The sequence below is a fragment of the Pocillopora damicornis genome, chromosome 3, assembly GCF_964200805.1.
Source record: "Pocillopora damicornis chromosome 3, jaPocDami1.2, whole genome shotgun sequence".
Taxonomy (NCBI): Eukaryota; Metazoa; Cnidaria; class Anthozoa; order Scleractinia; family Pocilloporidae; genus Pocillopora; species Pocillopora damicornis.
Window position 1 is genome coordinate 28,793,843 of NC_142672.1, and position 24,009 is coordinate 28,817,851.

The following is a 24,009-nucleotide window of genomic DNA, read 5'->3' on the forward strand; positions in this document are numbered from 1 at the left end:
CAGCTGCGCATTGTGTGCCAGTTTCTTTCTTCCTTTATTTAACGGTCACCCCACCATTCCCCGTGCGTAGCTGCTTAATACAGGTTTGACTGTAAGTTGCATAGTAATCCTTCTCTTTTCTTGTCTTGATTCTTTGTCGAGTTTTATCCTTATACCCCTTTTCCTTTCTCTTTCATTATCTGCATAAAGAAGCGCTCGTGAATTAAATTAAAAAAAAGAGCGGAAAGAAATTCATAAACGTTTACAGATGTTTTAATGCTTTAAATAATACAAGCAGTGAATAAGAGTTGTTTGAAAAAGAAAAGCTGTTACCGTTTATCCTTTTCCGTGTTTTCAATATTTCAAACTGTCTAAATTGAAACTGTCCCAGAACGTTCCACTTACGCTGTAAACAACAGTGGCTTCAAAATTGGAAAGTAAAACACTTAAATAGTACCTCGTGTAAAATACCAGTTCCTTTCCTATCTCTGTGCATACGATCGATGTCAGCCCCCATACCGACCTGTTCGTGCGATGGACTAAATATAAATACTTTTATTGGAGATCACATATTCTAGATCTAGGCCTGGATTAGGAACATACATCTCTGTCCCTTGAGTTTTCTTAGCTCAATTTTATCGTGCTCTCAGTTTAAGTATCGTTATCTATCTCGTACTTATACCACGTGATTCAGTCATGCCTATAGTTAATACACTAACATAAGGAATTTTACGTGAGTTATGAGTCTTGAGTGTTTGATCACTAAACAATTTAGTTCACGGCTCTTCAACTGCAAGCATACATCAGATTCTTATAGAACCTACTTGTATCTTTCTTCTACGGGGGCCTTAAAGGACATGCGATGTTTTTCGATGGCAACTGTTATGTGTTATGTGCAAGTGTTATTTTTTAAGAAGTTGCAAAAAGCGGTAGAGCACGGTGGCTTAATAAGGACATGCGGGCTTTTCTCATCAACTTATCATATGCGACAGGGCATATGCGATGATCTATCTAAAAGACTTTCATAGGCACACATTCAAAGTATTAGCGCTCGTCCTGTCAGCCTCTCAATGTTTGAAATTTCTTTGGGATCTTGAAATATCTTTAAAGGCCCTCTAAATTTCTTCTAAAGTGTTATGAATTAGAACAGAGAAGAAAAGTTTTATGTTGTTAAGGCTGCTTACAATAAAACAAGTAACTGTCTTAACTTTATGGCAAACACCGGTCACTTAAAAACTTACATCTTATTTTAACATATTTAATCAAACAACTGAGTAAATAGGTCAATAAACAAATGAAATGTTTTCCAAATAACTGGCCAAAAGCAGCGTTTCAGCGTTTCGAAATATCATTTCATATTTTGGTGTCTATTTTAGGACTATGCCATGCATATGGTACATTCACTAATATTAGGAATTTACATCATGCCAGTTATAATTTTAAGCTCTGCAAGAGTTTTGATCACCGACCAATGCAGTTTATGGCTATTCAACTGTGACATTGCCATGAGCAAGACTTTTGAATGCAGACCAGTTAACAACAGAACCAAATAATTTTAGTGAAGATCACATATTCTAGATCTAGGCCTGAATCAGGAACATAAATCTCTGTTCATTGAGTTTTCTTTGCTTAAGTTCCACCATGTTCTTTTAACTTTCGTTATCTATATTGCACTTATACCACGTGATTCAGTCATGCCTATAGTAAATACACTAACAACTAACCTTTAGGAATTTTACATGAATTGAGTTACGAGTCTAGAGTGTTTGATCACTAAACAATTTAGTTCAGTATCGTTATCTATCTCGTACTTATACCACGTGATTCAGTCATGCCTATAGTAAATACACTAACATAAGGAATTTTACGTGAGTTATGAGTCTTGAGTGTTTGATCACTAAACAATTTAGTTCACGGCTCCTCAACTGTGACATTGCCATGAGTAAGATTTTTGAATACAGACCAGTTAAGAACAGAACCACGAGGTACGCTGCAATTTGTGTACTGAGCGGCAATGTCGCTTTCGGAAAGAACTTTATCCCACATGTTGACACTTGCCAATTGGCCATGAAGAGTTTGTTTAACATCAAAACCTCCGCCAAAAGAGTCTTGCTCTTGTCCAAGCACCAGGAAGCCACCAGCCTTTAGTACATAATTCTTAGTGGCATCATTCGTTATCTGTTCTGTAAATTGACCATCTTTATAGAGTTTCGTCAATCCTTGAGTGTTTTCCCAGGTGAGACACAGGTGTTGCCAGGTATCATCGTAGAGATCTGTCGAGGTAAACCTGAAACAAAATAATACAAAAAGCAAACATTACTAAATATATTGGATCATTCAAGACCCTCCTTTTTCTTTGTCACTAGGTCAGTCAAGAAAGTCATTCTGTCTGTCAGTCTGTAGTCAGTCAGTAAACCAGTCAATAAACTGTCAGTCAGTCAATCAATCTCTTATTCGTGCAATTACTTATAAAATAGAGAACGCACTCACCGTAGAGTCACTGTGGCACAGTGTAGAGCATCGGAGCGCGGAATGCGAAGGTCTGCTTGTGGTTTGATTCCTCATGGGAACTCAGAATTTTTTTCTTTGTCCCACGTTCGTGCCATGGCGAAAAAGGTCTTTCTCTACTTATAAAATTTTTAATGAGCTAATTTCATCCCTGCTACATAAGCGAGTCCTCGCCATCTGAAAGACTTTTGTGCCCAATTGAGCGTGATGATCTAAATCACATTTTAAATGAAGTTCCCGAATAGTTATTTGGAAAGCGTAAGGAAAATACGCCTAGATTTGTTTTGGTTTAAAAGATTAACATATTTTGTATTTAAATCATGATAAGCACAGAGAAAGAAACTTTTCGTTTATTTGTATGTTTAACTTTCTCTCTCCCTCAAATTGATAGACATAAATTGTCTAGGAGGAAGAAACCGACCGTAACATTTCGTGTATCATGACTTATCGTGGCTCAAATAAGAAATTCCCCGACCGACTTTTAAAAATTATATGCAGCCTTACCGGAACAACTTGTTGCCAACAAAAACATTTGCTTCTGTTGGATAAATTTCGACACCCACGTCACTGTGTTGTTCACGGGCATAAGTGACGACCATGTGATCCCCTTGGTCTTGAACAAGTTTGATGAAAAAACACAGCGAAAACTGGCCGAGATCTGAAGCTATGGCTGGATTCTTCATGGCGTAACTTTCGGTAGAACGAAGCTCCGGAAACACCATAAGGTACTCTATAAGAGAGGAAATAAATTTCAGAAATTTTAGACAGTTGTTTGAGCAATTGCCCTCTCTTTAATTAATTTTCCATCTTCAGTGGAGTAGGTTCATAGTGTTAAACGATAAAAATGGGACTATATTTAATCTGAAATATCGTAAGGGTTTACTTATATTGGTGTCGGGAAAAGGAATGGAAATATTATATTACTTTAAACCATTCCTGCAGGGGATTATAAATAGGTAGGTTGATTACTTCTTATTTCTTTTGGAAGCCTTATCTTAAAGGTAGAGTTTAATCACGTTTTCCTCGTTATGATAATGAAGTTGACATGGAAACAGTTGCTCAGTTTCTACGGTAATTAGAACTCGTGATAGTGTCTTGGGAAAGCTATGTTATTAATTATATTAATTTGTTAGTCCAGGAAGAGTGAATCTCTCTGGTAAAAGGTCACGTTCGACACCTCTCGTTCTTAAAGGTGTAAATGTGTGATACCTTCACGTTTTGCAATTAGAAAGTTATTATGAATAGCACGTAGCAACGTGGGGGCGGTACTTGTGAACGCCCCTTCTTCTCCAACTTTCGTAATCATGATGTTGTTATGTAACGGTCTTCTAAGGCAATTTTCTCTTAAGATACCCCTTTAGATGTGAATAGTATTCCGTTAATAGGATATTTATGATTTTTATATTACCAATCTCGTTTCTGTTCTGGCCGATCTCAACTGTAAGAATAAGAAATTTAAAGTAGAAGATGATTTTGTAACTGCGCAAATAACTCGAAGGCGCATACCTAGTAAGCAGAAACTGTCATACGTAATCTAACGTGATTCGCTGACTGAGATGGAACGATGACGATACAAGAAGATTGACAGCTTAGTAGTGTCACTTTATAAACGGTGACCCTCGCTTTTCTAATAAGATAGGAGTTAGTCCCCGTTGTGACAACTTGAGAAGAAAATAGATTAAAGAAGAATCAACCAAACCAACAACGAGTGTTAGAGAATTTAATTCTAAGAATAGTGCATCCTTATCAAATATCTAAGGCCATGATGTAATTATTAACAAAGTAGAATATTAAGAATCGTCTTATAGATGTCGTGGTCATTGCGTAGAGTAAAGAGGGCAAAACACGAAGTTATCACTCACTAGAATGTCAGACGCGTATCTTAGCCTATTCACCTCTTTTGTGTTTGCGTTTGAGTGTGTGCGCGCGGGCGTATTCCTTGGGTAGCGCGCTTTCAGGTTGTCAGAACCAATTTGTCTGGCAGAAGCTTTAAATCGCCGCACAGAATTGTAAGTTTAGGTGTATAACGTCAAATCATAACAGTGAATTAACAGGAAACACATGATTAAGTAAGGTAATTTGGTATTATCAACTGAGTTGATAAGGGAAATTGGCGACTGTTAAGAGTTTAGCCCTTCCTTCTGACGAAGGGCCAACGCTCCAAACATCAGTTTTAAAAGTCTTTTTGGTCGGCCAGTTTACGTTATCAACTCAGTTGATAATACCAAATTTTGTTGTTTTACTCTCCCAGAGACGCAGCACCACAGTCTCTTTAGAAATTTCCTCCCTTTCTTATGATTAAATAAGTATCATGTTCGAAAAAGTCTTGAGTTTCCCTCTTCCCTACTGTTGTATCTTTCTACAGATTTCTATAACAGTTTCACTAAGCTTTTTCGCATATTTTGCGTATCAGCGATTATTTGTTATGTATACCTTTTGTACAGTGGCCGGTAAGAACAAAACAGAGTAACAAAACCTACAACACAAACACAAACTTAAAACAGAATCACAGAATCCGCAACACTAACACAAACTTAAGTTTGTGTTTGTGTGGCAGAGTTTTGTGTTAGTGTTGCGGATTTTGTGATTCTGTTTAAAGTTTGTGTTTGTATTGCAGAGTTTTGTGTTAGTGTTGCGGATTTTGTGATTCTGTTTTAAGTTTGTGTTTGTATTGAAGAGTTTTGTGTTTGTGTTGTAGGTTTTGTGACACTGTTTTTTTCTTACCGGCCTCCGTACTTTTGGCCATTGCGTGGGAAATTGGCACGCACCCGGCAAAAACTGATCCCTTAAGCCTGCGCATGCACGGCTTATGACCGCTGTGCTGGCTCTGTCAGCATAGGCAAATTCAGTTTCATCCGAGTGGAAGGTCTACGGTTTTCCTAGACACCTACCGATTCCATTAATAGCGCTCAAAAAAATAATTTCCCTCTTCGCAGTCGAACGAATTTTACACATGTGTTTGCCAACGGTTTAAAGTTTGAAGTAGCGGCCGGGTGTCATGGCAGTCACTATTGTTATGCGTATGTTATGGGGAAATACCTTTCGAGAGGTTTTTAGTTGATCTCGTAGATTCTTCGATAGATTTTTTCCTTAACCTCAGGAAAATGCTTTTTGGGCCATATCCTTTCCTTTTTAAAAAATATCAACAGATTAAATCAAGCTCTTTCAAAATTACTCTTAATTTCTCAGATTCTAGGCGAAATTATTCATATACCGAGCTTTAAATCAAGTTTATGGAATTTTTCGCAATAACCTTTCATTTGACGAATTTTCAACGGGTTCTTAGCTATTGTAAAACTTTTTGAAACCATGCCGTCAAACTGAATTTTCACCTCCAAGATAATAGCTATTTTGCCATAGCAGGATAATAACAAACTGTTCCTTCTATTAATTCGCACTAGGCGCGCAACAGTAAAATACAATGCATGAAATCATGCGTTACATCGCTAGCAGCGTTCGTGAACAATATGAAGCGAATCCTGAGTTCGAATCGGCTACCCGAGCGGACAAACCGAAAATGCCGGCAGTGGAGTCGCAAAAATCGGCGGCAGAGGACAGACAAAACGAAGAAAACTTTTGCGACCCTCGTGGGTTTATTGTGCTACAAACACAGTCGGCTTTCTTTCTCGGCTCTCGATGTCAAAAAGTCATTCTTGATTCTGACGTAATGTACACTTCTGCATTTCAAGAAAGCAAAATTGGGACAAATTTTATAGAACCATTTCCGAAACAAAACAGAACAAAACTGTGTAAATTAGTGAACGAGTGATGTAATGATGAAAAAGTACTCTTAATTGGCTAGTTTGTGGTTTCTTGTCGATACGAGTAACTGGTTTAAATTTAACACAATAGCTCCGAACCCTTTGAAAATTTGTCAGATGTAAGATTATTGTGATATATTAAGTAAAACTTGATTTGGAGCTTGCTTTTACTGTAAAGCGTTAATTCAACGGAGTCATGATTTTTAAACGGCTGAATTTAATGTGATGAGATTTACTCAACAACGAGGTCCAGCTCAAAAAACAAGCTTCTTAAGTCGAGAAAAAAGTCTATGGAAGATTTTACGAGATCAACACAAAAAACTGTGAGACGGGATTTCCCCATGTATAACCATATCAATTGTGGTTGCCTTGAAACGCCCATTGCTTTAAACTCTTAACATATTGTGAACAAGTGTGAATTTCGTTGGACTTCGTAAAGGGAAAGTCGCTTTGTTAGCGCTTCCGGTATAGGTGTGTTGGAAAACTGTTTCAAGCTATCTTAATTCAAGGTGGAGTACTAACTGACCTATTTTGCATCTCTGTTTTCCTTCTGGTCCTGATGAACAGCTGCAGTCATTATCAACTGATGTAAAAAGAATAGAGAAAATCAATTAAAATGGGAAAATTTCTGCTTGCAAAAACAAGTCAGTGTGAAGTAAAATGACGACGAATGATATCTCAGTAGGAATCAGATACGACAAGCACGCGCACGAAAAACATTTGGAATTATTATTTTAGAAAACAGAACTTTACCTTTTTCGCAGTGGCTTCCTGTGTATGCTTTCGTACAGCGACACTTGTAGCTGTTTGTCCGGTACAGGGGTACACAAGTTCCATTGTTTTGACAAGGCAACTTCGAGCAAAGAGACTAAAACCGAGAAAATCAATCACTTACTCCCTTAATAAGATCCAGTTAAACAAATTACAATGACGGATCGATAAAACGACTTAAAAATGGCTTGCGAGGAATAAAAAAGTAAAGATAAAGCCATAGAGAGATACATTAATGTTAAAAAGTTGAATAAAATTCGCTCGAACGACTGCAACCGAATTTAGTTAATAATAATAATAATGATAATAATAAAACGTGATAATAAGATAAAGTAGAAAAAGAAGAAGAATTTTACCGCAATACTGTGGTGATACCAAAGATGGTTGGTGATGATCATGTCTGAATGGGTGTAATGGTCAGATGGAAGCAGTTCACATAGCAGATTGTCAGTGTTATCATCCAAATCTGCCAGGTTGAAGGACAAACAAGGATCCTTCTCCAGACACTTGAACGCGCACTCAAAGGAGTCTTGGACCAGTTCTGTACCAACAGTTGTAACGTTCAAATGGTAGCCTTTGTGAGCAAGGAAATTGGTGAAGACAAACCCGACGTTTGGTGTTTGTCCTGTGTTTTGATAAATAAATGAATATGACGAATTAAAATGGTTTGCCTTACTCTTTCTTAAAAAGACGATGCAGATATCAGGAAAATAAAGCAAAAAGGAAGAAAGAGAACACCTTTTGAAGTCTTCACAGAACTCGCCGATACAACCAGAGCAAGAATGTTGACAGATAAATAGAAAGAAGCCATCTTATTCTTGTAGTTCAAAGAGAAAAGATTTTCATGGTGGTACACGATTTCTTAATGCCACAGATACGCAACATTAAGCTTTTACATGAGCTTTGCAAACATCTGCTTCGGTTAATGACACGATATCTTGTCATCAGTTATTGATTTGTTTTCTTTTTCAAGCGTTTGGCCTCCTGATTTGCTCCTGTTTGTCTTCCTCTGGAAATGTTTTCTAGCGCCTCTGGGTTTCTTTGTTTTTCTTTCTAGTTGCTGTTAATTCAATTAGCGCTCTAGTTTTTGTTGTGTAAATTCAGGAAAAAATAATGAACCAGTAGAGCTCCAGTTCAGCTCGTTTTAATTCTGCTGTCACGGAAAGTTTCAGAAAATAATGGAGCGTCTGTTTATTAAAGTTTTTTTTTTTTATTGTACTTATCTAGCCTTATTGTTTGAAGAGAGCACTTGGTGGGTTTTTGTTATTTGGGAAGCCCTTAAATCTCAATCGAAAAAAGTGCTCCAACATGACAGCTAACATCAAACATTTAGACCAGCCAACAGTTAAACTTTCGCTGCAACAGTTTAATACATCAAACCTTGATATAGCGAAGGTTTGATGTATTAAACTGAAGAAGAAAACATAAACGACTCTCACGAGTTTATTGGGCTACAAACACGACCTTCGAGGTAAAACAAAGTCATTCTTAATTCTTAATTATTTCAAAATAAAGCGAAATCGTTTGCTAAATAATAAATCCTTTATTGACAAAGCTTGTTCGATCAAGATGGCCGGATATTGGCTTCGTTCTTCCTCTCCCTTTTTTTAGTGACCGAGAGGAAGTTAAGGTCCATAAAAAGGGAAAAAAGAACGAAGCGAATGTTCAGTCATCATGGTCAAAAACGCATATTAAGAAAAAGAATTTTACCACTATACTGCAGTGACACCATAGATGATTGGTGATTAACCTGTCTGAATGGGTGTAACGTTCAACTAGTAGCCTTTGTGAGCAAGAAAAGAGGTGAAGACAAATCGAACGGTTAGTGTTTGTCCTGTATTTGATAGGGAAATGAATATGATCAATTAAAATGGTTTTTGGCTTACACTTTAAAAAAAAAACACGTTGTAGATATCAGGAAAATAAAGCAAAAGGAAACGCGAGTATCACTGCAATGGAAGAGAGATGATACCTTTTGAAGTCTTCACACAACTCGCCGATACAACCTGAGAAAGAAAAGTGACAGATAAATAGAAAAAAAGCCATCTTTTATGCTTGTAATTCAAAGAGGAATGACTTTCATGGTGATACACGATTTTGTAGAGCCACAGACAAGCAACTCTAAACTTTTATGTGGGCTTTGCAGATATCTGCTTATGTTAAAGGCATATCTAGCCATCAATTATTATTTTGTTCTCCTTTTTCGGGGATTTGGCCTCCTGATTTGCTCCTGTTTGTCTTCCTTCGTAGATATTTTCTAGTGCCCCTGGATTTATTATTTTTTTTCGGTCCTAGTCGCTGTTAATTATTTTAGAGCTCTCTCTAGTTTTTGATGTGTGAATTCAGGAGATAAATAATGTTAGGGAAGAGCTCCAGTTCAGCTCGTTCTGTTGCCACGGAAAGTTTTAGAAGAGAATAGAGCGTATGTTTATTTAAGTTTCTTTTTTATTGTATTTATCTAGCTTTATTGCTTGAAGACAGCGCTTGGTGGGTTTTGTTATTTGGGAAGCCCGCAGCCTAATTTTACTCTGAATTCTTTTAGCAATTTTTGGTCTTTCCTTTTACAGGTTTGTTTTCACGCTTTTACGATATTCAAAAAAAGTGCTCTATCTTGAGTCTGAGGATTTGCATCGAAAACATAAATGAAAAGATTTTTCATCTTGATTGGCTTGGATGATGTAGTTTTCAAGAAACATAATACAGGAGAGATGCAATGCAAGGTTCACCATGGAGGAGGGTGAGGGGATCTGCATAACTGCTAACATTAAAAATGTAGCATAGTCAATAGCTAAACTTCCGCTCTAACAGTTTAATAGATCAAACCTTGTCATAGCCCACCCCCCACCCCCACCCCCATCCGTCTATAGCACATACCCTAGTTCTAAAATTACGATGTCAACAGCAGAATATACAGATTCTGTAAATTTTATTTTGGAATTTTCTAGACTACTACTGTGGCCCTTATGGGGCATGCGATGTTTTTCGATGGTAAGTAATATGGACTCCAAGAAAACTGTACAGAAACACGCTAAGTATTTTAAGAGGTTGCAAAAAGCGGTAGAACACGGTGGCTTATTAAGGACATGCAGGCTTTTCTCATAATCGCAACATATCATATGCGACAGGGCATATGCGATTATTATTCTAGAAGACTTTCATAGGCGCACATTCAAAGTATTAGCGCTCGTCCTGTTAGCCTCTCAATGTTTGAAGTTTCTGTGGGATCTTGAAATATCTTGAAAAGCTCTCTAAATTTATTCTCAAGAGTCATGAATGAATTAGAACAGAGAAGAAAAGTCTTATGTTGCTAAGGCTGCTCACAATAAAACAAGTAAGTGTCTTAACTTTATGGCAAACACCAGTCAGCTGAAAACTTACTTCTTATTTTAATATATTTTTCCAACAAATGAGTAAAATGGGTGAATAAATAAATAGATAAAATGTTTTCCAGATGACTGGCCAAAAGCAGCGTTTCAACAAAATATTGTTTCATATTTTGGTATATATAAGCCATGCATATGGTACATTCACTAATATTAGGAATTTACATCGCGCGAGTTATGATTTTAGGCTCCGCAAGAGTTTCGATCAATGACCAATGTAGTTCATGGCTCTTCAAGTGTGACGTTGCCATGATTAAGATTTTTGAATACAGACCAGTTAACAACAGAACCATGAGGTACGCTGCAATTTGTGTACTGAGCGGCAATGTCGCTTTCGGGCAGAACTTTATCCCACATGTTGACACTTGCCAATCGGCCATGAAGAGTTTGTCTAGGATTGAAGCGTCCGCCGACAGAGTCTTGCTCTTGTCCAAGCACCAGAGCGCCGCCAGCCTTGAGTGCATAATTCTTAGTGGCATTATTCGTTAGCTGTCCGGTAAATTGGCCATCTTTGTAGAGTTTCGTTACTCCTTGAGTGTTTTCCCAGGTGAGACACAGGTGTTGCCAAGTATTATCGTAGAGATTTATCGAAGTAAACCTGAAACAAAACAAAGCAAAAAGCAAACAATACTAAATATATTCAATCATTCAAGACCCTCCTTTTACATTGTCACCAACCTAGTCGATAGAGTCATCCAGTTTGTCAGTCAGTAGTTATAGCTTATTATTATTACTATTTTATATACATATTTAGTTAGAGTGTCCCCAATTAGTTGCAAAGCTAAATACAAAGACACTTAAATATAGTTTATGTATGTATGTATGTATGTATGTATGTATGTATGGATGTCAGTTAAAAAAAAAAACAGTCAGTAAACTGTCAGTCAGTCAATGAACCGTTTATCAATCACTTAATCGTTTATACATTCAAGCTTCCATTCCTTCAGTGCTTTCATTCATTCATTCATTCCGTCAGTCACTCAGTCAGTCAGTCAGTCAGTCAGTCAGTCAGTCAGTCAATAAAATAGTCAGTAAACTGTCAGTCAGTCAATCAATCGTTTATTATTCACTTAATCATCCGATCTCTTATTTATGCAATTACTAATAAAATAGAGACCTCGCTCCCCGTAGAGTCTCTGTGGTTAGTTGTTTGCAAAGGGTCAGGAAAATACGTCTAAAAATTCTTTTGGTCAAAGATTAACATATTTGTTATTTAAATCTTGATAAGAAAAGAGAAAGAAACCAAGGCTTTTCGTTTACTTGTATGTTTAACTTTCTCTCTCTCTCTCTCCAATTGTTAGACATTAACTGTCTAACTGTCTAGCCGATCGTAGCATTTTGTGTATCGTGGCTTATTGTGGCTCGAATAAGAAATTCCCCGACCGACTTAAAAAAAAAAAAGATAAGCAGCATTACCGAAACAACTCGTTGTTAACAAAAAAATCTGTTCGTGTTGGATAAATTTGGAGAACCATTTCATTGTCCTCTTCTTGAGTAGCATAGGTGACGACATTCTGATCCCCTTGGTCTTGAACAAGTTTGATGAAAAAACACAGCGACAACTGGCTGAGATCTGAAGCTATGGCTGGATTTTTCATGGCGTAATTTTCAGTAGAACGCAGCTCCGGAAAAACCATGAGGTACTCTATAAGAGAGGAAATAAATTGCAGAAATTTTAGACAGTTATTTGAGCAACAGCGCTTTCTTTGATCAATTTTCTCTCTTGAGAAGTATCCAGTATTTGTATTAGTATTATAGTGTTCTTCCCAAATGGCGCACGCTTATCGGAGACGATAGCCCAAAAGTGTTTAATTGTAAACAACATAGAATACGAATGAATCCCGCCTTGTTGTCAAGTTTAATTTTGAACGATGCGCACCTCTACCTAGGCAGCTTATAGTATTCCCCCGTTTTCTTTGTAAGGTAGCAGGTTCGGGCTGCGTCCTCATCAACTATCTAAGGCCATAATGTAATTATTAACAATGTAGAATATAATCATTTAATTTGTCGCAGTAACGTTTCATCTGACGAATTTTTAACGTGTTCTAAGCCATTGTAAAAATTTTTCAAACCATGCCGTCAAATCGAATTTTCACTTCCGAGATAATTTCTATTTCACCATAGTAGGGTAATAACAAACTTCTGTTACTTAATTCGCACTAAGCGCCTAACGAAGGAGATAAAACTACAGTAAAATACAATACATGAAATCATGTGTTATATCGCTGGCAGTACCCGAGGACAATATGAAGCGAATCCTGAGTCCGAATTGACTACCCGAGCGAACTGACAGAGTTTGCAATTATTGGAAACTGCCGGCGGTGGAGTCGCAAAAATCGTTAGAGGACAGACAAAACAAAGAAAACATAAACGACTGTCGTGGGTTTATTGTGCTACAAACACAGTTGGCCTTCGTTCTCGGCTCTCGAAGTCAAAAAGTCATTCTTGATTCGGATGTAATGGACACGTCTGTATTTCGAGAAAGCAAAATTAGGACAAATTTTATGGAACCATTTCCGAAACAAAACAGAACAGAACCATGTAAATTAGTGAACAAGAGATGTAATGATAAAAAAGTACTCTTAATTGGCTAGTTTGTGGTTTCTTGTCGATACGAGGAAATGGTTTAAATTTAACATAATAGCTCCGATCCCATTGAAAATTTGTGAGATGTAAGATTATTGTGATATATTAAGTAAAACTTGATTTGGAGCTTGCTTTTATTGTAAAGGGTTAATTCGACGGAGTCATGATTTTTAAACGGCTGAATTTAACGTGATGAGATTCACTCAACAGCGAGGTCTAGCTCAAAAAGAAAACTTCTTAAGTCTATGGAAGATTTTACGAGATCGACACAAAAAGTTGTGCAACGGGATTTCCCCATGTATTAGCATATCAATTGTGGTTGCCTTGAAACCCCCATTACTTCAAACTTTAAACATATTGTGAACAAGTGTGAACTTCGTTGGACTTCGTAAAGGGAAAGTCGCTTTTCTAGCGCTTCCGGTATAGGTGTGTCGGAGAACTGTTTCAAGCTATCTTAATTCAAGGTGGAGTACTAACTGACTTATTTTGCATCTCTGTTTTCCTTCTGGTCCTGATGAACAGCTGCAGTCATTATCAACTGATGTAAAAAGAATAGAGAAAATCAATTAAAATGGGAAAACGTCTGTTTGCAAAAACAAGTCAGTGTGAAGTAAAATGACGACGGATGATGGCTCAGCGGGAACCAGATACGACAAGCACGCGCGCGAAAAAATTTTGGAATTATTATTTTAGAAAACAGAACTTTACCTTTTTCGCAGTGGCTTCCTGTGTATGCTTTCGTACAGCGACACTTGTAACTGTTTGTCCGGTACAGAGGTACACAAGTTCCATTGTTTTGACAAGGCAACTTCGAGCAAGGAGACTAAAACCGAGAAAATCAATCACTTACTCCCTTAATAAAATCCAGTTGAACAAATTACGATGACGGATCGATAAAACGACTTAAAAATGGCTTGCGAGGAATAAAAAAGTAAAGATAAAGCCATAGAGAGATACATTAATGTTGAAAAGTTGAATAAAATTGGCTCTAACGATTGCAACCGAATTTAGTTAATAACAATAATAATGATAATAATAAAACGTGATAATAAGATAAAGTAAAAAAAGAAGAAGAATTTTACCGCAATACTGTGGTGATACCAAAGATGGTTGGTGATGAACTTGTCTGAATGGGTGTAATGGTCAGATGGAAGCAGTTCACATAGCAGATTGTCAATGTTATCATCCAAATCTGCCAGGTTGAAGGACAAACATGGATCCTTCTTCAGACATTTGAACGCGCACTCAAAGGAGTCTTGGACCAGTTCTGTACCAACAGTTGTAACGTTCAAATGGTAGCCTTTGTGAGCACGGAAGTTGGCGAAGACAAACTTAACGTTTGGCGTTTGTCCTGTGTTTTGATAAAGAAATGAATATGACGAATTAAAATGGTTTCGACTTATACTTTCTTTAAAAGACGATGCAGATATCAGGAAAATAAAACAAAAAGGAAGAAAGACCACACCTTTTGAAGTCTTCACAGAACCCGCCGATACAACCAGAGCAAGAAAGTTGACAGATAAATAGAAAGAAGCCATCTTATTCTTGTAGCTCAAAGAGAAAAGACTTTCATGGTGATACACGATTTCGCAATACTACAGATACGCAACATTAAGCTTTTACATGAGCTTTGCAAACATCTGCTTCGCTTAACGACACGATATATTGTCATCAGTTATTGATTTGTTTTCTTTTTCAAGCGTTTGGCCTCCTGATTTGCTCCTGTTTGTCTTCCTCTGGAAATGTTTTCTAGCGCCCCTGGGTTTCTTTATTTTTCTTTCTAGTTGCTGTTAATTCAATTAGCGCTCTAGTTTTTGTTGTGTAAATTCAGGAAAAAATAATGAACCAGTAGAGCTCCAGTTCAGCTCGTTTTAATTCTGCTGTCACGGAAAGTTTCAGAAAATAATGGAGCGTCTGTTTATTAAAGTTTTTTTTTTATTGTACTTATCTAGCCTTATTGTTTGAAGAGAGCACTTGGTGGGTTTTTGTTATTTGGGAAGCCCTTAAATCTCAATCGAAAAAAGTGCTCCAACATAACAGCTAACATCAAACATTTAGACCAGCCAACAGTTAAACTTTCGCTGCAACAGTTTAATACATCAAACCTTGATATAGCCCCCTTCCCAAAAAGCAAACAATACTAAATATATTGGATCATTCAAGACCCTCCTTTTTATATACATATACAGAGCTCTAAATCAATTTTATTGAATTTGTCGTAAGAACGTTTCATTTGACGAATTTTCAACGTGTTCTTAGCCACTGTAAAAATTTTCAAATCGTGCCGTCAAATTGAATTTTCACTTCTGAGATAATTTCTATTTCGCCACAGTAGGAAAATAAACTTATCTTACTTAATTCGTACTTAGCGCATATCGAAGAAGATAAGACTACAGCAAAATACAATACGTGAAATCATGCATTATGTCGCTAGCAGCTTCTGTGGAGAATATGAATCGAATCCTGAGTGCGAATCGGCTACCCGGCGGTGGATTCGCAAAGATTGGCAGGGGACAGACAAAACAAAGAAAACATAAACGACTCTCACGAGTTTATTGTGCTACAAACACGACCTTCGAGGTAAAACAAAATCATTCTTAATTCTTAATTATTTCAAAATGAAGCGAAATCGTTTGCTAAATAATAAATCCTTTATTGACAATATTGGCTTCGTTCTTCCTCTCCCTTTTTTTATTGACCAAGAGGAAGTTAAGGTCCATAAAAAGGGAAAAAAAGAACGAAGCGAATGTTCAGTCATCATGGTCAAAAACGCATATTAAGAAAAAGAATTTCACCACAATACTGCAGTGACACCAAAGATGATTGGTGATTAACCTGTCTGAATGGGTGTAACGCTCAACTAGTAGCCTTTGTGAGCAAGAAAAGAGGTGAAGACAAATCGAACGGTTAGTGTTTGTCCTGTATTTGGTAGGGAAATGAATATGAACAATTAAAATGGTTTTTGGCTTACACTTCAAAAAAAAAAACACGTTGTAGATATCAGGAAAATAAAGCAAAAGTAAACGCGAGTATCACTGCAATGGAAGAGAGATGATACCTTTTGAAGTCTTCACACAACTCGCCGATACAACCTGAGAAAGAAAAGTGACAGATAAATAGGAAAAAAGCCATCTTTTATGCTTGTAGTTCAAAGAGAAATGACTTTCATGGTGATACACGATTTTGTAGAGCCACAGACAAGCAACTCTAAACTTTTATGTGGGCTTTGCAGATATCTGCTTATGTTAAAGGCATATCTAGCCATCAATTATTATTTTGTTCTCCTTTTTCGGGGATTTGGCCTCCTGATTTGCTCCTGTTTGTCTTCCTTCGTAGATATTTTCTAGTGCCCCTGGATTTATTATTTTTTTTCGGTCCTAGTCGCTGTTAATTATTTTAGAGCTCTCTCTAGTTTTTGATGTGTGAATTCAGGAGATAAATAATGTTAGGGAAGAGCTCCAGTTCAGCTCGTTTTAATTCTGCTGCCACGGAAAGTTTTAGAAGAGAATAGAGCGTATGTTTATTTAAGTTTCTTTTTTATTGTACTAAGAGACGGAAAACCCACCAAGAAAAAAGAAAACCCACTAAGCGCTTGAAGACAGCGCTTGGTGGGTTTTGTTATTTGGGAAGCCCGCAGCCTAATTTTACTCTGAATTCTTTTAGCAATTTTTGGTCTTTCCTTTTACAGGTTTGTTTTCACGCTTTTACGATCTTCAGTCGAAAATTGCTAAAAAAATCTTGAGTCTGAAGATTTGCATCGAAAACATAAATAAAAAGATTTTTCATCTTGATTGGCTTGGATGATGTAGTTTTCAAGAAACATAATACAGGAGAGATGTAATGCAAGGTTCACCATGGAGGAGGGTGAGGGGATCTGCATAACTGCTAACATTAAAAATGTAGCCCAGTCAATAGCTAAACTTCCGCTCTAACAGTTTAATAGATCAAACCTTGTCATAGCCCACCCCCCACCCCCACCTCCATCTGTCTATAGCACATACCCTAGTTCTAAAATTACGATGTCAACAGCAGAATATACAGATTCTGTAAATTTTATTTTGGAATTTTCTAGACTACTACTGTGGCCCTTATGGGGCATGCGATGTTTTTCGATGGTAAGTAATATGGACTCCAAGAAAACTGTACAGAAACACGCTAAGTATTTTAAGAGGTTGCAAAAAGCGGTAGAACACGATGGCTTATTAAGGACATGCAGGCTTTTCTCATAATCGCAACATATCATATGCGACAGGGCATATGCGATTATTATTCTAGAAGACTTTCATAGGCGCACATTCAAAGTATTAGCGCTCGTCTTGTTAGCCTCTCAATGTTTGAAGTTTCTGTGGGATCTTGAAATATCTTGAAAAGCTCTCTAAATTTATTCTCAAGAGTCATGAATGAATTAGAACAGAGAAGAAAAGTCTTATGTTGCTAAGGCTGCTCACAATAAAACAAGTAAGTGTCTTAACTTTATGGCAAACACCAGTCAGCTGAAAACTTACTTCTTATTTTAATATATTTTTCCAACAAATGAGTAAAATGGGTGAATAAATAAATAGATAAAATGTTTTCCAGATGACTGGCCAAAAGCAGCGTTTCAACAAAATATTGTTTCATATTTTGGTATATATAAGCCATGCATATGGTACATTCACTAATATTAGGAATTTACATCGCGCGAGTTATGATTTTAGGCTCCGCAAGAGTTTCGATCAATGACCAATGTAGTTCATAGCTCTTCAAGTGTGACATTGCCATGATTAAGATTTTTGAATACAGACCAGTTAACAACAGAACCATGAGGTACGCTGCAATTTGTGTACTGAGCGGCAATGTCGCTTTCGGGCAGAACTTTATCCCACATGTTGACACTTGCCAATCGGCCATGAAGAGTTTGTCTAGGATTGAAGCGTCCGCCGACAGAGTCTTGCTCTTGTCCAAGCACCAGAGCGCCGCCAGCCTTGAGTGCATAATTCTTAGTGGCATTATTCGTTAGCTGTCCGGTAAATTGGCCATCTTTGTAGAGTTTCGTTACTCCTTGAGTGTTTTCCCAGGTGAGACACAGGTGTTGCCAAGTATTATCGTAGAGATTTATCGAAGTAAACCTGAAACAAAACAAAGCAAAAAGCAAACAATACTAAATATATTCAATCATTCAAGACCCTCCTTTTACATTGTCACCAACCTAGTCGATAGAGTCATCCAGTTTGTCAGTCAGTAGTTATAGCTTATTATTATTACTATTTTATATACATATTTAGTTAGAGTGTCCCCAATTAGTTGCAAAGCTAAATACAAAGACACTTAAATATAGTTTATGTATGTATGTATGTATGTATGTATGTATGTATGGATGTCAGTTAAAAAAAAAAACAGTCAGTAAACTGTCAGTCAGTCAATGAACCGTTTATCAATCACTTAATCGTTTATACATTCAAGCTTCCATTCCTTCAGTGCTTTCATTCATTCATTCATTCCGTCAGTCACTCAGTCAGTCAGTCAGTCAGTCAGTCAGTCAGTCAGTCAATAAAATAGTCAGTAAACTGTCAGTCAGTCAATCAATCGTTTATTATTCACTTAATCATCCGATCTCTTATTTATGCAATTACTAATAAAATAGAGACCTCGCTCCCCGTAGAGTCTCTGTGGTTAGTTGTTTGCAAAGGGTCAGGAAAATACGTCTAAAAATTCTTTTGGTCAAAGATTAACATATTTGTTATTTAAATCTTGATAAGAAAAGAGAAAGAAACCAAGGCTTTTCGTTTACTTGTATGTTTAACTTTCTCTCTCTCTCTCTCCAATTGTTAGACATTAACTGTCTAACTGTCTAGCCGATCGTAGCATTTTGTGTATCGTGGCTTATTGTGGCTCGAATAAGAAATTCCCCGACCGACTTAAAAAAAAAAAAGATAAGCAGCATTACCGAAACAACTCGTTGTTAACAAAAAAATCTGTTCGTGTTGGATAAATTTGGAGAACCATTTCATTGTCCTCTTCTTGAGTAGCATAGGTGACGACATTCTGATCCCCTTGGTCTTGAACAAGTTTGATGAAAAAACACAGCGACAACTGGCTGAGATCTGAAGCTATGGCTGGATTTTTCATGGCGTAATTTTCAGTAGAACGCAGCTCCGGAAAAACCATGAGGTACTCTATAAGAGAGGAAATAAATTGCAGAAATTTTAGACAGTTATTTGAGCAACAGCGCTTTCTTTGATCAATTTTCTCTCTTGAGAAGTATCCAGTATTTGTATTAGTATTATAGTGTTCTTCCCAAATGGCGCACGCTTATCGGAGACGATAGCCCAAAAGTGTTTAATTGTAAACAACATAGAATACGAATGAATCCCGCCTTGTTGTCAAGTTTAATTTTGAACGATGCGCACCTCTACCTAGGCAGCTTATAGTATTCCCCCGTTTTCTTTGTAAGGTAGCAGGTTCGGGCTGCGTCCTCATCAACTATCTAAGGCCATAATGTAATTATTAACAATGTAGAATATAATCATTTAATTTGTCGCAGTAACGTTTCATCTGACGAATTTTTAACGTGTTCTAAGCCATTGTAAAAATTTTTCAAACCATGCCGTCAAATCGAATTTTCACTTCCGAGATAATTTCTATTTCACCATAGTAGGATAATAACAAACTTCTGTTACTTAATTCGCACTAAGCGCCCAACGAAGGAGATAAAACTACAGTAAAATACAATACATGAAATCATGTGTTATATCGCTGGAAGCGCCCGTGGTCAATATGAAGCGAATCCTGAGTCCGAATTGACTACCCGAGCGAACTGACAGAGTTTGCAATTATTGGAAACTGCCGGCGGTGGAGTCGAAAAAATCGTTAGAGGACAGACAAAACAAAGAAAACATAAACGACTGTCGTGGGTTTATTGTGCTACAAACACAGTTGGCCTTCGTTCTCGGCTCTCGAAGTCAAAAAGTCATTCTTGATTCGGATGTAATGGACACGTCTGTATTTCGAGAAAGCAAAATTAGGACAAATTTTATAGAACCATTTCCGAAACAAAACAGAACAAAACCATGCAAATTAGTGAACAAGAGATGTAATGATAAAAAAGTACTCTTAATTGGCTAGTTTGTGGTTTCTTGTCGATACGAGGAAATGGTTTAAATTTAACACAATAGCTCCGAACCCATTGAAAATTTGTGAGATGTAAGATTATTGTGATATATTAAGTAAAACTTGATTTGGAGCTTGCTTTTATTGTAAAGGGTTAATTCGACGGAGTCATGATTTTTAAACGGCTGAATTTAATGTGATGAGATTCACTCAACAGCGAGGTCTAGCTCAAAAAGAAAACTTCTTAAGTCTATGGAAGATTTTACGAGATCGACACAAAAAGCTGTGCAACGGGATTTCCCCATGTATTAGCATATCAATTGTGGTTGCCTTGAAACCCCCATTACTTCAAACTTTAAACATATTGTGAACAGGTGTGAACTTCGTTGGACTTCGTAAAGGGAAAGTCGCTTTTCTAGCGCTTCCGGTATAGGTGTGTCGGAGAACTGTTTCAAGCTATCTTAATTCAAGGTGGTGGTAACTGACCTATTTTGCATCTCTGTTTTCCTTCTGGTCCTGATGAACAGCTGCAGTCATTATCAACTGGTTTAAAAAGAATAGAGAAAATGAATTAAAATGGGAAAACTTCTGTTTGCAAAAACAAGTCAGTGTGAAGTAAAATGACGACGGATGATGGCTCAGCGGGAACCAGATACGACAAGCACGCGCGCGAAAAAATTTTGGAATTATTGTTTTAGAAAACAGAACTTTACCTTTTTCGCAGTGGCTTCCTGTGTATGCTTTCGTACAGCGACACTTGTAACTGTTTGTCCGGTACAGAGGTACACAAGTTCCATTGTTTTGACAGGGCAGCTTCGAGCAAGGAGACTAAAACCGATAAAATTAATTACTTACTCCCTTGATAAAATCCAGCTAAACAAACTTCGATAACGGATCGATAAAACGACTTAAAAATGGCTTGCGAGGAATAAAAAAGTAAAGATAAAGCCATAGAGAGATTTATTAATGTTGAACAGTCAAATAAAATTTTCTCAAACGATTGCAACCGATTTTAGTTATTATCAGGATGAAATAACAATAATAATAAAACGTTATAATAGGATAAAGTAGAAAAAGAAAAATTATTTTACCGCAACACTGTAGTGATACCAAAGATGGTTGGTGATGAACTTGTCTGAATGGGTGTAATGGTCAGATGGAAGCAGTTCACATAGCAGATTGTCAATGTTATCATCCAAATCTGCAAGGTTGAAGGAAAAACAAGGATCGCTCTCCAGACACTTGAGCGCGCACTCAGAGGAGCGTTGGACCAGTTCTGTACCAACAGTTGTAACGTTCAAATGGTAGCCTTTGTGAGCACGGAAGTTGGCGAAGACAAACTTAACGTTTGGCGTTTGTCCTGTGTTTTGATAAAGAAATGAATATGACGAATTAAAATGGTTTCGACTTATACTTTCTTTAAAAGATGATGTAGATATCAGGAAAATAAAGCAAAAAGGAACACCTTTAAAAGTCTTCACAGAACTCGCCGATACAACCAGAGCAAGAAAGTTGGCAGATAAATAGAAAGAAGCCATCTTATTCTTGTAGCTCAAAGAGAAATGACCTTCATGTTGGTACACGATTACGTAATGCCACAGACTCGCAACATTAAGCTTTTACATGGGCTTTGCAAACATCTGCTTCGGTTAATAACATGATATCTTGTCATCAGTTATTAGTTTGTTTTCTTTTTCAGGCGTTTGGCCTCCTGATTTGCTCCTGTTTGTCTTCCTCTGGAAATGTTTTCTAGCGCCCCTGGGTTTCTTTATTTTTCTTTCTAGTTGCTGTTAATTCAATTAGCGCTCTAGTTTTTGATTTGTAAATTCAGGAGAGAAATAATGGACCAGTAGAGCTCCAGTTGAGCTCGTTTTAATTCTGCTATCTTATTCTTGAAGCTCACAGACGAGTGATCTTCATGGTGATAATCGATTTCGCAATGCCACAGACACGCAACATTAAGCTTTTCCATGGGCTTTGCAAACATCTGCTTGAACAGTTAATGACACGATAGCTTGTCATCAATTATTATTTTGTTTTTCTTTTTCGGGAGTTTGGTTTCCTGTTTTGCTCTTGTTTGTCTTCCTCTGTAAATGTTTTCTGGTGCCCCTGGGTTTCTCTATCTCTCTTTTTCCCAGTTGCTATGGTTTTAGAGCGCTCTACTTTTTGTTTGTAAATTAAGGAGATAAATAATGGTACAGAAGAGTTTCAGTTATTGAAATCAGCTCGTTCCAATTCTGCTGTTACGGAAAATTTCAGGAAATAATGGAGCGTCTGTTTATTTAATTTTTTTGTGCTTATCTAGCTTTATTGCTTGCAGACAGCGCTGGGTGAGTTTTTTTTTATATTTTTTTTAGCAATTTTTTAACTTTCCTTTAATACAATACATCAAACCATGTCATAGCCCTCCCCCCCTCGCCCCTATTTATAGCATATTCCCCAGTTCTAAGATTACGATGTCAATAGCAGAATTTCCAGATTCTTGTAATTTTACTCTGGAATTTGCTAGACTACTGCAAGCATTTTACTGAATAAAAAGGTGAATAAATAGATGAAATGTTTTCAAAGAACTCGTCAAAAGCAGCGTTTGAGCGAAATATCATTTCATATTTTGTTATGTATTTTAGTACTATGCCATGCATATGGTACATTCACTAATATTAGGTATTTACATCACGCGAGTTATGATTTTAGGCTCTCCAAGAGTTTTGATCACTGACCAATGCAGTCCACGGCCATTTAACTGTGACATTGCCATGAGTAAGATTTATGATTTTTGATTTTTTGATTGATTTTTAAAAACAGAACCATGAGGTACGCTGCATTTGTGTACTGAGCGGCAATGTTGCTTTCGGACAGAACTTTATTCCACATGCTGACACTTGCCAATGGGCTATAAAGAGTTTGCGTACGATCAAAACCTCCGCCAATAGAGTCTTTCTCTTGTCCAAGCACCAGGAAGCCGCTAGCCTTAAGTGCATAATCCTTAGTGGCATGTATTATTCGTTACCTGTCCGGTAAATTGGCCATCTTTATAGAGTTTCGTTACTCCTTGAGTGTTTTCCTTGGTGAGACACAGGTGTTGCTAAGTATCATCGTAGAGATTTGTCGAGATAAACCTGAAACAAAACAAAACAAAAAGCAAACAATTCTAAATATATTGGATCATTCAAGACCCTCCTTTTTCATATTCATATACAGAGCTCTAAATCAAGTCTATTAAATTTGTCGTAATAACGTTTCATCTGATGAATTTTCAACGCGTTCTTAGCCACTGTAAAAATTTGTCAAATCGTGCCGTCAAATTGAATTTTTACTTCCGAGATAATTTCTATTTCGTCATAGTAGGAAATAATAAACTTCTCTTACTTAATTCGTACTTAGCGCGTATCGAAGGAGACAAGACTACAGAAAAATACAATACATGAAATCATGCGTTATATCGCTGGCAGCTCCTGTGGAGAATATGAATCGAATCCTGAATTCGAATCGGCTACCCGGTGGTGGAGTCGCAAAGATTGGCAGGGGACAGACAAACAAAGAAAACATAAACGACTCTCACGAGTTTATTGTGCTACAAACACGACCTTCGAGGTAAAACAAAATCATTCTTAATTCTTAATTATTTCAAAATGAAGCGAAATCGTTTGCTAAATAATAAATCCTTTATTGACAAAGCTTGTTCGATCAAGATGGCCGGATATTGGCTTCGTTCTTCCTCTCCCTTTTTTTATTGACCGAGAGGAAGTTAAGGTCCATAAAAAGGGAAAAAAAGAACTAAGCGAATGTTCAGTCATCATGGTCAAAAACGCATATTAAGAAAAAGAATTTACTACAATACTGCAGTGATACCAAAGATGATTGGTGATTAACTTGATTAATGGGTGTAATGTTCAAATAGTAACCTTTGTGAGCAAGAAAATAGGTGAAGA

General features: G+C 37.0%; 3 protein-coding genes across 4 annotated transcripts; all 3 read right to left on the reverse strand.

Moving 5' to 3' along the window:
• Positions 1-234: 234 nt before the first annotated feature.
• LOC149049222 (C-reactive protein-like) lies at positions 235-7,962 on the reverse strand. Its single transcript, XM_089201859.1, has 6 exons — positions 7,758-7,962; positions 7,376-7,644; positions 7,002-7,116; positions 6,775-6,831; positions 2,992-3,217; positions 235-2,266 (listed from the first exon to the last, which is right to left on the reverse strand). Exons 1-6 carry the CDS (start codon positions 7,828-7,830, stop codon positions 1,891-1,893), a joined length of 1,116 nt encoding a protein of 371 aa, XP_089057985.1. The 5' UTR covers positions 7,831-7,962; the 3' UTR covers positions 235-1,890.
• A 1,969-nt stretch (positions 7,963-9,931) lies between these two features.
• LOC113664390 (C-reactive protein 1.1-like) lies at positions 9,932-14,630 on the reverse strand. The gene is made up of 6 exons (XM_089199156.1): positions 14,454-14,630; positions 14,071-14,339; positions 13,697-13,811; positions 13,470-13,526; positions 11,819-12,047; positions 9,932-11,000 (listed from the first exon to the last, which is right to left on the reverse strand). Exons 1-6 carry the CDS (start codon positions 14,524-14,526, stop codon positions 10,625-10,627), a joined length of 1,119 nt encoding a protein of 372 aa, XP_089055282.1. The 5' UTR covers positions 14,527-14,630; the 3' UTR covers positions 9,932-10,624.
• Positions 14,631-17,024: 2,394 nt separating this feature from the next.
• On the reverse strand, positions 17,025-21,991 carry LOC149049223 (C-reactive protein 1.1-like). Of its 2 annotated transcripts, XM_089201856.1 has the most exons (6): positions 21,543-21,722; positions 21,169-21,437; positions 20,791-20,905; positions 20,564-20,620; positions 18,915-19,143; positions 17,025-18,096 (listed from the first exon to the last, which is right to left on the reverse strand). In XM_089201856.1, the coding sequence occupies exons 1-6, from the start codon at positions 21,613-21,615 to the stop codon at positions 17,721-17,723; spliced, it is 1,119 nt and encodes a 372-aa protein (XP_089057982.1). In that variant the 5' UTR covers positions 21,616-21,722; the 3' UTR covers positions 17,025-17,720. The 2 variants fall into 2 exon arrangements, with proteins under 2 accessions (XP_089057982.1, XP_089057981.1); XM_089201855.1 differs by having other exon boundaries at positions 21,169-21,991.
• Positions 21,992-24,009: the final 2,018 nt, after the last annotated feature.

Excerpts from the sequence above, each read along its gene's own strand:
- LOC149049222 (XM_089201859.1), bottom strand. The coding sequence starts at position 7,830 with ATGGCTTCTTTCTATTTATCTGTCAACATTCTTGCTCTGGTTGTATCG. Across the intron at positions 7,645-7,757 it reads TTCTGTGAAGACTTCAAAAG|GACAAACACCAAACGTCGGG; the intron begins GTGTTCTCTTTC and ends ATCAAAACACAG. Across the intron at positions 2,267-2,991 it reads GTTGGCAACAAGTTGTTCCG|GTTTACCTCGACAGATCTCT; the intron begins GTAAGGCTGCAT and ends ATTTTGTTTCAG.
- LOC113664390 (XM_089199156.1), bottom strand. The coding sequence starts at position 14,526 with ATGGCTTCTTTCTATTTATCTGTCAACTTTCTTGCTCTGGTTGTATCG. Across the intron at positions 13,812-14,070 it reads GGTATCACCACAGTATTGCG|TCTCCTTGCTCGAAGTTGCC; the intron begins GTAAAATTCTTC and ends TCTCGGTTTTAG. Across the intron at positions 12,048-13,469 it reads AAAACAGAGATGCAAAATAA|AGTACCTCATGGTTTTTCCG; the intron begins GTCAGTTAGTAC and ends CCTCTCTTATAG.
- LOC149049223 (XM_089201855.1), bottom strand. The coding sequence starts at position 21,615 with ATGGCTTCTTTCTATTTATCTGCCAACTTTCTTGCTCTGGTTGTATCG. Across the intron at positions 20,906-21,168 it reads GGTATCACTACAGTGTTGCG|TCTCCTTGCTCGAAGCTGCC; the intron begins GTAAAATAATTT and ends TATCGGTTTTAG. Across the intron at positions 20,621-20,790 it reads AGGAAGCCACTGCGAAAAAG|TTGATAATGACTGCAGCTGT; the intron begins GTAAAGTTCTGT and ends TTTTTAAACCAG.